Source organism: Purpureocillium lilacinum (genome assembly GCF_023168085.1).
Source record: "Purpureocillium lilacinum CBS 284.36 DNA, scaffold_3, whole genome shotgun sequence".
Lineage (NCBI taxonomy): Eukaryota > Fungi > Ascomycota > Sordariomycetes > Hypocreales > Ophiocordycipitaceae > Purpureocillium > Purpureocillium lilacinum.
The window spans coordinates 1,083,011-1,094,139 of NW_027072113.1; the positions used below are offsets into that span (position 1 = coordinate 1,083,011).

At 57.5% G+C, this 11,129-nt stretch overlaps 1 protein-coding gene across 1 annotated transcript; it reads left to right on the forward strand.

Moving 5' to 3' along the window:
• On the forward strand, positions 1–801 carry PLICBS_004107 (uncharacterized protein; the record flags this gene model as incomplete). The annotated part of the gene is made up of 1 exon (XM_065600410.1): positions 1–801. The coding sequence occupies one exon, from the start codon at positions 1–3 to the stop codon at positions 799–801; it is 801 nt and encodes a 266-aa protein (XP_065456482.1).
• Positions 802–11,129: the final 10,328 nt, after the last annotated feature.

Sequence of the window (11,129 nt, forward strand, 5' to 3'; positions counted from 1 at the left end):
ATGATTGTCGCCATGGTCACAGGGGCTTTTGATGCTTCTGCCGCGGTCTTTCTCATCTATCGCATGGTCTTCGAAGCAACTGCTGGCCGCCTCACGCTCCAAAAATTCTTCTTCGGTTATACTGCTGCGCCCGCTTTCATCGCCATCGCCGAGTTTGCTTATATGCCGCGCGTCTCCTATCACACGATCAACGAGCTGGAACGAAAGATTGGCAGAGCCCAAGATGACAGCGGAGACATTCACGGATCTGATCAAGACATATCCGACACGGAGGAATTAGCAAGAATACATGGCGCTCGCGCGCATCAGCGGATGGCCAAGTTGAGCCAGCTCGAGAACATTGCTGGCGACGACGAACAACGCGAACAACGGCGACGTACGAAGGAGACCCGACAGGCGGCAAGTGGCGTGTGGGGTGTCTTACACGGTACTCCTTCCCGCAAGCAGATACTCAGCCCCTGGTTTCTGCTCATGCTACTGCTGACCGCTTTTCAGATGTTGAGAATGAACTTTTTCATCGCCACCATACGTGCACAGTACCGATACATGCTGCGCTCCGAACTCCTTGCTGCGGGCGTAAATCGCTTTCTTGACGTCGCATTACCAGTTGGAGGCGTAGTATCAACGCCAGTCATCGGCCTATTGCTCAACAACCTCAGCGTATCCATGGTATTTGCCTGTATCACTATCTTCATCGTCGCCATTGGTGTTCTCAACTGTCTACCACTTGTCTGGGCAGGGTACGCCACCGTCGTTGTTTTCGTCGTATTCCGGCCGCTTTATTATTCCGCGATTTCGTAAGTTCGCCAGACACAGCACACCAAGGTATGCATTCTGACACGCTATAGCGACTATATAACTAAGGTTTTTGGCTTTGATACCTTCGGACGTATCTATGGAACGGTCGTATGCTTTTCAGGCATAACCAACCTCGCCCAACCCGCCCTTGACGTCCTTACGCATGAGGTCTTCGTGGGGAATCCGATTCCCGTCAACATCGCACTTGCAGCAGGAGGGGTAGTCCTTGGTACAGCTTTGACCATCTTTGTTGCAGTTATGGGTCGGAAGTTTGCGGATGAGGAAGAATCCTGGTTTGGTGGTTCCGACGAGCAGGAGCGGCTTTTGCCTGGCAACCAAGCTATTGGGTACAGAAGTACGTGCCAACATACTTAATTACAGGAGGTTCAACGAGGCGTGGATCACGGTTCTGTGGGGCCCACAGCAACCGAATGGGTATGCTACGGATGACATTGGTTCGAGGTGCGGACCTTTGTGCTAGTTCTATCGGTGCCGCGTCGAGAGTTAGACGCATGGCGGCAATGCCAGAGCGAAGGGTGACGGGTCGCACGAAGAGCAGAATGCGCACTCGTTCGCGACCTCCCTCACAATAGATCACATTTCGGCTGGTTAAGGTGTTCATCACCATGTGTTGCAGCCTTAGCCGTGCCTCGGCGGCCAGAAGTACGCGAACCCCAGGTTCGAAATGATCCGGGCATGGCGTCGGGCGTACCAGCAGTACTTGTACGGTTATGCAGCACAATCGGCTGGTTTGTGATGTGTGACGACAGACAGCCAATTATGGCGGTGGACACCCAGAATCGGGTTGTGGGAAAAAGAAGGGAATGGTAATGGTAATGGTAATGTATTACGCCCGGGGGGGGTCACCCATAGGGCCTCAACGCTGCATCTATTTACATTCCCATACGCTCGATTCTTTACACCCAAAGCCCCACATTGTCGTCCTATCATCATTTTGTGCTCGTCGTTTTTTGTCTCTTGACTCTGTGCTTAAAACTTTTCTTAAACCCTTCGATCTGTTCTTCGTAGCTTGACCTGTCCTTTCAGAATTCTGGAGCCTGTCCGATGCCGCACAGGCCACTCTCCTCCGCCGCCTTTGACGAAGAGCCCATCTGCCCATAGCCGTTCGATGGAGCTAACCTAACCATGTAGGTAGAGGGATGGCGCTGAAAAGAAATGTTGAGACAGAAGGGTATGCTGTCAGTATTGTATGTCGATGGTCGCAAATTGGCCCGCAGGCCACAATTTCGTCTCGTCGTCTCATAGTCCTGTCGTCATTCGCGTGCCCAATGGCCGGACCCATCAACGGCTCCGCCTATGGCTTCGTTCCCACTGTCCGTGACATCACCCACGGCCCAGCAGCATGGTCGTGACTAGCTTTCGAAATGAAGTCGAACTCTCCAAAGTCCTTCATTCGTGCTTGTTAGCGCCTAGTCAAGGCCTACCAAGCCAAAGCATGGTCGCTTGGCCTGCAATTACCCCGCTTCTCTAACAAGCTGGTAACAGCTGCAAGAAGAGCGGGGTTTTTACAGGGGAGAGTTCAAGAAGGGAATGGCTACGGGGGCATGACACTTTGGCTACGGGGGCATGATCCTTACGCGGGCATGGCTTTCGTGGCATTTGATTGGGCGCGACCCAGTTTTGTTAGTGTCTCCTGGCCGACCAACCGGTCGGACCTGTACCAACGGCCCGTAGCGATCGATCGACGGGACGCGACGCGATCCAGCTAACCCATCCACGATTAGCCTCTGCGTTGCCAGTCCCTCCCCCAGCAGGCGCCTCATTACCATGTCCAGACGCGAGCTTCCATTGACTTCAAGTAGTGAATCAGGCCATCGAGACCGAAGCTCCAGCACGAGTGAACATCGCCCTCGAAAACGGCAGCGACATAGTCGACAAGGCGACTCCTCTCCGCCAATATGTCCGGACAGCCCATCGTCAGCTGATAGCCCTTTGAGTATCGGCGATTACTACGGCATTGGTGACGAAGATGCGGCAGGGAACATTTTTGCGTCCTACCCGCAAACGCTGACGACACTTCCACGTCCTCCTATATCTCAGGGAGCCCTGGAGTCGCTGTGGGAGCTCCGCTACGACCACGAAATACACCTATTGAATGATTTCCCATCCGGAGCGAGACGTTCGCAGCGGGTGAGAATACCTATACCAGGCCCTGAAGCGGTTCCAGTACCCTGCTACTCTTCAACGCAATCTACCCCAAGTTCTGCAACTGCAACGAAGGTCGAGTTCCAGTCCGCGCTGAAGTTAGTCCGCGAAGTGATTGGAGAGGGACGAGCACTCACTGCAGAGCTTGCCCGGTCATACGAACGAGTGCGACAATGGCGAGAGAGGTGGGGTTGGTCACCACTCAGCTCAGATGCTTACGACTCGCCGCCACCATATTCTCCGCCAGCGCCGTTGACCCAGTCGCAGTCGGAGCGACTTTGCGCCAGTGGTACCCCTTCAACGCAATCATCGTCGCCTGCGCCCGAAATGATTCCAAACCCACCAATCCCGGGTGACATTGCGCCGACCGCCGAGGTTCTCTTCGACTGTGTGAACACTTTCGCAAAAGCGCATGGTTTTGGCATTGTCCGACGGCATGCCTTCTCATACAAAGGCCGAAAAGTCAGATATACCTTCCAGTGCGATCGGTTCGGAGAAAGTAGACCGGCTCGAGGGGCAGGGCTTCGCCAGCGGAAGTCCCGGAAATGCGGTTGTAAGTGGATGGTCATTGCCGAGGCGGTAGAGGAAGGCAAATGGCTCTTACGACAGCACTCCAACCCCGAACACAGCCAGCACAACCATGAGCGCAGCATGGGACCATCAGCCCATCCCTGTCATAGGCGACTCACGGCGGCAGTCAGAGCTACGGTTGAATCGACAAGCCGCCGAGTGGGAATCCGGGCTCGCGATGTACGAGCTGTTATTCAGGAACAGCATCCCGAATCTGTCTTTACACGAAAGGACATCTACAACGCCAGGTCTCGGATTAATCACGACAAAATGAATGGATATACACCTACGGCAGCGCTTATCAAGCTCTTCGACGAGAAGAAGATACCCTATCTTATCAAGTGGGCGGAAGATAACCCGAACCGCCTTCTTGGGCTTGTCTGGACCTTTCCCTACTGCCTTCGAATGTGGAAGCGGTTTCCCGAGGTGATCAGCTTTGACAACACGTACAACACCAACCGCTTCAAGTTGCCTTTGTTCCAGGCAACAGGACAGACTTGCCTAGGTTCGGTCTTCAACGCCGCCTTCGGCCTCATAGACAATGAGAGACGCGAAGGGTTCCAGTTCCTTTCTGAGAGCATTCGGCGACTCTTGGAACAGCATTCTATTCGTCAGCCAGACGTCATACTCACTGACTTCGACGATCAGATGAAAGCTGCCCTAGATGATCAGTTCCCCGAGGTCCAGCAGCAACTCTGCATCCACCACATCAATTCCAACGTCCTCCTCAGATCGAAGCAAAAGTGGGTTTCGAATCGCGGCCATGACAGTAGCAGTTCTGGTAGTATCGATGGGGATGCGCCTCCCCCGGAGACACAGGTGGAACTGAGTCCAAGGGACCGACAGTGCATCCACGCACCAGCAGCCGACGTTATTCCTCATACCTATCGGGGTGTTCTCAGCATGTGGAAGATCGTGGTTTTCGCCGAGACCGAGGAGGCCCATGAGAAAGCATGGGCAGACCTATGTCGAGAGTTCGATGACCAGTGGGCTATTCTGCGGTATCTGCACGGAACCTACATGCCTGTCAGGGCGCAATGGGCACGGTGCTTCATCCGCAGATATCGCAACTTCGGCATCCGCGTAACGTCCGGTACAGAAGCAAGCAACAACAATGTCAAGAGCTACCTTCTCAACGGCATGAGCCACCTTCATCGGCTGGTGGAAGCGATACAGGACATGATTATGGACCAAGAGCGAGACTTCGCCCATGCTTGTGCTGAGGACGACATTCTTACTGCCCGTGATTATCAGGGTTCACGGTCGGAATATCTGGGGAATTTGCGGACAACGATATCGTCGAAAGGCCTTGACCTGATCGCCAGGCAATACCTCCTGGCACGGAGAGCAATGCCGACACGAAAGGACCCGGTTCCGGACTCTCTCGGACCTTGTGGCGATGGCTGTTCGGTTTCTGCAGAGCTTGGGATTCCTTGTCACCACACCATCCACTCAAAAATAGTGTCCGGAACATCTTTCACCAAGTGGGAGGTTCATCCACGGTGGCACCTTAGGGTGTCACCCTCTCGGGATCCATACCGGCGGATTCTCGACCCTAAGATCGCCACTTCTCTCCGTGGCAGGCCGAAAAACACTCCGCAGGCTGTACCAACAGGGTTAGCGGTAGCAACAAGTACCCAATCTGATGCCCAGCCCTGTGGTCTGCCAACTAACAGGACGGCCCGTGGTCCGGTCCGTAAACAAGGTCGAGCACGAAAGAGGCAGAAGCAGCCGACGCGTGCCAGGTCTGCACTGCAAGCAGGCCAACAGGCTAGCAGCGAGGTTGAGCTATCATCTCAGCGACAGACAAGCGGCCAATCATCGACTCTTGGAGCTGGAAGAACTACGGGGGCACGTGCGAGCGGGCGTAGGACGCAACCCAGCATTCGCAGGCGAAGGAGTCAGTGGGAGTTGGTAGACAGCGACAGCGATGGAGTGGTTCTTCCATCTATAGTAGTGAAGACGTGAATATGACGATATACGACTTTTGGAGCGAATGTTGCCGAAGATATACAGTGAACACCATAGGTGATGTTCATCGTCCTACGTTGGGCCGTGTCCTCGTTACTGAAAGCTCGATCACACCGTAATTGCAGTGTTAGGGAGGCATGCTCCGTTGACCTTGGGATTTTGTACCTGTGGGTCCGCTAGAAGACCCCCAATCAAATGCCACGAAAGTCATGCCCGCGTAAGGATCATGCCCCCGTAGCCAAAGTGTCATGCCCCCGTAGCAATTCCCAAATAATGGATGATCAATTGCCAGTTGTGGGACGAAGAAGAAAAGTCAGATTGCCTTCTTTGGACGATTGCTGTCGATTATTTTGCTGTGGTGTTGAACCTAATCTTGCACAATGACGGGTTCCACTGAGGGGGACGTTGAGTCGGCGGGGCCGGCGGGGCTGGCGGGGCAAGCGGGGCGAGCGGGGTTCGCGACACCAAGACGATCATCTCGTCTGGCGATGCCGAGTGAGAAGGGGAGCTTGGGAGGGGATGAGGCGGCCCGAGACGCGGTGAGAGCAACGAACAAGCGTGTCAGGCGATCTTCATCTACCGGTTCCGAGCCGGGGTCGACATTCGTCGTCAGGAGCGAAACCGCGGACGAGGAAAGCGAAAGGTCATTGCTATCCAAGGTACTGGGAAAACTGCAAGATCTCGAAAATGGGTCAATTAACCAACAGCGATTGATCCACAAATTGGAACAAGAGGTAGTCGACACCAAGGAAGAGCTGCAGAAGGTCCGGCAACAGCTGCAGACCCTCCAGGCGTCTGTGAACCCAACGATAAACAGCCAAGCGCAAAGCGGTCCGCGGGCGTCTTACGCAGACGCCGTGCGAACACCGCCAACGAGCCAGCCTACGAGCCCCCGGTCGCTTTCTTCGATGCGCACCACCACGTCCTCATCCACCGACACTCTGCACTGTACGATTGACACGTCCAGGGTTGAGGAGCAAAACCAGGTCGAGGCGCAGGTAGGCAACATCCGACGAGCAATCGAAACAGAAGTCAAGGTGAGGGAAGGTCACGAGGCGTGGAGATGCGCAGCAGTGATCAAGGACCCCAGGAACACAAACCGGGTGAGGATAGTGTGTCGTGATGAAGCGGAATTGCGGCGGGTGAAGGAGGCGGCGGAAAAGGTCGTGGTGCCGGGGGCGCGTGTCCTGAGGGATCAACTCTACCCGGTCAAAGTCGACAGCGTCAATCGATCGGCGGTGCTGGACAGCGACGGGAATGTTCTGACGGGAGCTGCCGAAGCTCTCGGCAAGGAGAACAACGTCACGATTGCCAAGATTTCATGGCTCAGCAAGAGAGACTGCGGCAAGGCGTACGGGTCCATGGTGATTTACGTGACCAAGGGAAGCGATGCGAAACGACTGCTCGACGGCACGTATTTCGACCTGGCCGGCGAGTCTGCCTACACTAACGTGTTTGAGCCGCGAGTCGGACCGGTGCAGTGCTACAACTGCCAGGAGCTCGGCCACAAGGCCTTCTCGTGCAAGAAGCCAAGGGCTTGCGGAAAGTGTGCGCAGCCGGGGCACGGTCACGGGCAGTGCCGGGCCGTAGAACCCAAGTGCGTCCTGTGCAACGGACCCCACGAGTCGTCCAGTCCAAACTGCCGAGTACGCAACCCGCCGAAGAATGCATAGGGACCTGCGCATCTTCCAATTGAACGTGCGAAAGCGGGACACGGTGCAGCTCGGGGTGATGAACGATGCGGACTTGAGCGGCTATGCAGTCCTCTCGCTGACAGAGCCGTACGCGCGGCTGATTGACGGCGCGGTGGTGACGGCCCCAATGAGCCACAGCAACTGGACGAAGATGGTGCCGAGCGTCGCCAATCCGGTGGGATGGCCGATCCGGAGCATGCTCTGGGTGCGACGAGACTTGGAGTCAGAGCAAGTGGCGGTGTCGTCTCCCGATCTGACTGCGGCCGTCCTCCGTCTCCAGGGCAGGCAAGTCCTGGTGGTCTCGGTCTACGTGCAATGCAACGACGCGTCGGCCTTGCTGGCAGCGGTACGAGAGGTCAGTAACCTGATCTCACGCTTTCGCAGTGACACAGGCGAGCGAACGGATGTGGTGGTGGCGGGAGATTTCAACCGTCATGATGTGCTATGGGGAGGCGAAGGCACGATAACGAGACGACAAGGAGAAGGCCAGCCGATCATCGACCTCATGAATGATCATGGCCTCCAAAGCCTCCTGCCGCGCGGCACCAAGACGTGGCAGGGACCGAAGCCTGGGCTGGAAAGCACGATTGACCTGGTGCTGGTTACGGAGGAGCTGGCGGAGGAGAGGGTCAAATGCGCCATATACCCGACCGAGTATGGATCAGACCACCGGCCCATCCAGACGGTATTTGGCATTGACGCGCCCTGCCGGGATGTCGAGCCGCGGTTCCTGTTCAAGAACGCCCCCTGGAAGGCGATCCGCGACAGGATTTCGAGGGAGCTGAAGTTGGTGTGCTGGCCGGCCTGGGGTCTGCAAGGACAGACTGACCGGTTCATGCGCATTGTGAGCGAGGCAATACAAGATCTAACACCGCGAGCACGGCCAAGCCCATATGCGAAACGGTGGTGGACGGTGGACCTGACCCGGCTTCGGCAGATCTACACGTTCTGGAGGAACCAGGCCAGGGCCCGAAGAAGGGCGGGCTCGCCAGCGCAGGAGCTGGAGAAGCAAGCCAAGGAGGCGGCCAAGGAATACCATGACGCTGTGCGGAAGCAGAAGCGGCAGCATTGGGAAGAGTTCCTGGCCGAGGACGGCAACATCTGGAAAGCGTCCAAATACCTGGGGACGAGGGGATCCGCGAGCCTGGAGGAGAAGGTACCGCCTCTCAAGAAGGAGGACGGAACGACGACGATGGGCCGGCAGGATCAGGCAGAGGAGCTTCTCCGCACCTTCTTCCCGCCGCTGCCGACGCAAATCGAGGCCGAGCCCGAGGGGTCGCAACGACCACCGGTGGCGTGGCCGGAACTGACCATGGAAGAGGTGGAGAGGAAGGTGATGGCCGCGAAGCCGTGGAAGGCGCCCGGGGACGATGGCCTGCCGGCGATGGTGTGGAAAGAGCTGTGGCCGGTGGTCAAGGAACGCGTGCTGCACCTGTTCCGACTATCGCTCCGAAGCGGCGAGCTGCCTGAGCAGTGGAGGAGCGCGAGGATCATCCCGCTAAGGAAACCCGACAAGGATGACTACACGGCGGCGAGAGCCTGGCGACCAATCTCCTTGCTCTCAACGCTGGGCAAGGTGCTAGAGGCGGTGGTGGCGGAGCGAGTATCGTATGCGGTCGAGACGCATGGCTTGCTGCCGGCCAACCATTTCGGCGCGAGAAAGAGGCGCTCAGCGGAACAAGCGCTCCTCCTCCTGCAAGAGAACATTTACAGAGCGTGGAGGATGGGCAAGGTGCTCAGCCTGGTGAGCTTTGATGTCAAGGGAGCATACAACGGCGTGTTCAAGGAGAGGCTGCTGCAGAGGCTAGCGGCGAGAGGTCTGCCTGGGGAGCTGGTTCGGTGGGTAGACGCGTTCTGCTCCGAACGGACGGCCAGCATTGAGGTCAACGGGTACCGTTCCCCCCAGAAACCGCTTCCACAGGCGGGCTTGCCGCAGGGGTCTCCGCTGTCGCCAATCCTCTTCCTCTTCTTCAACGCGGATCTTGTGCAGACGAGCATCGGTACGACGGAGGGCGCGATCGCCTTCGTGGACGACTACTCGGCCTGGGTGACAGGGAAGTCAGCGGCGGCGAACCGGGCCGGGATCGAGGCCATCATCGATCGAGCCCTGGCCTGGGCCAGGCGGAGCGGTGCGACTTTCGAGAGCAACAAGACAGCCGTTATCCACTTCACGAGATCGGCTAGACGGGGCAGCCAGGGCAGCTTCGTGGTTGATGGACAGACTGTTCAACCGAAGGACACCGCCAAGGTGCTGGGAGTGGTGCTGGACGCGGAGCTCAGATACAAACAGCACATCGCTGAGGCAGCTGCCAAGGGCCTATCTGTCGCCATGCAGTTGAAGAGACTCCGAGGCTTGTCGCCGCGGGTGGCCAGACAGCTGTTCACAGCTGCCGTGGCGCCGGCCATGGACTACGCCTCCAACGTGTGGACACACGCTTGCGGGGAGAGGGAGACGGCCTGGTTAAGCCAAGCACAAGCAGTCGGAGCGCAGGCCGTGACTGGAGCGTTTGGAAGCGTCGCCACGGTCGTGGCTGAGGCAGAGGCGAACATTGAACCAGTGCTTCAGCGGCATACCAGGGCTGCCGCCAAGACGTGGACTAGCCTACGCACCCTTCCGAGGGAACACCCGCTGGCGAGGCTGAGCATGAGGATATGTCAGCGGTTTACGTCGCCGATGCAGAAGATGGCCATGCGGTATAGGGACGGAGCAGGAGAACGGCTGGAGGTGATACAAGAGTTTGCCATGGCACCGTGGCAGAGCCGGATCCGCGTCGTGTGCGACGTGGACCGAGACGAAGCAGCGGAGGCTGCAAGAGCGGCCCGCGGCGTGGTGATCTCGACGAGCTCTTCGGAGAGGCGAGGAATGGTGGGTATGGGGGGCTACGTGGAGTATGTGACGGCAAAGGGCAAGAGAGATATGTTGGCCCGATTCTCGGTCACGCTAGGCCCACGTGAGGATCTGAACCCGTACACGGCCGAGCTGGAGGCAATGGCATGGGCATTTCGATACGTGCCGGTGAAGCTGCCGCACAGGAAGGTGGTCATCGTCAGCAGCAACAGGGCAGCCGTTCAAGTGGTGGGACAGCCTCGACAGCAATCCGGGCAGCGCGCAATCCAAGAGGTTTACAGACTGGCGAGGCTGCCACGTCTGCAGGATGTGCCTGTGTCCGTGCTCTGGGTGCCGGCAGGCCATGAAGGCTTCCGCCCGGGTGCGGTGGCCAAGGCGGCGGCCCGCGAGGCTACGGAGGAAGGGTGCGTTCGGGAAAGAGCAAGCTATCAAGCACGAGCCACGAGAACGAGGCTGCTGCTCGGCCAACAGCAACAGCAGCGGCCAAGAATACCCATCGGGGTAGGACGGTATTCGCAACGTATTGACACAGCGCTTCCGGGCCAGCACACGCGGGCCATCTACGACACTCTCAACGCCAAGGAGTCCAGGATACTGATACAGCTACGAACAGGAAAGTGCAGGCTCAACAGGTACCTGCACAGCATCAGGGCTACAGGGACGGACCAATGCAGCTGCGGCCAAGCACCGGAGACAGTCGAGCATTTCCTATTTCGCTGCAGGCGCTGGAACTCGGAAAGAGAAGGCATGATACGGTACAATCGGACTAAGATGGGGAACTTGTCTTTCTTCCTGGGAGGCAAGTCTGGATCGGATGGCGAGCGATGGCAGCCTGACATGGCGGCTGTCCGAACGACGATCAAGTTTGCAATGGCAACAGGAAGGCTGGATGCAGACATGTGAACAGGCGGATCTGCGATGAATTGGACAACTGGACAGGAACCAAGTGCGTAACATCCTAGTCGCGCAGCCTCGCACTGACCGACCAAGCTCCAGCTGCCGATGATGGGACGCTGGGCACTCGGGGGGAATGACCTCAGGGCAGGACAGTCAGATCGCGGAATGAGGCTGCAGGGGCCAAG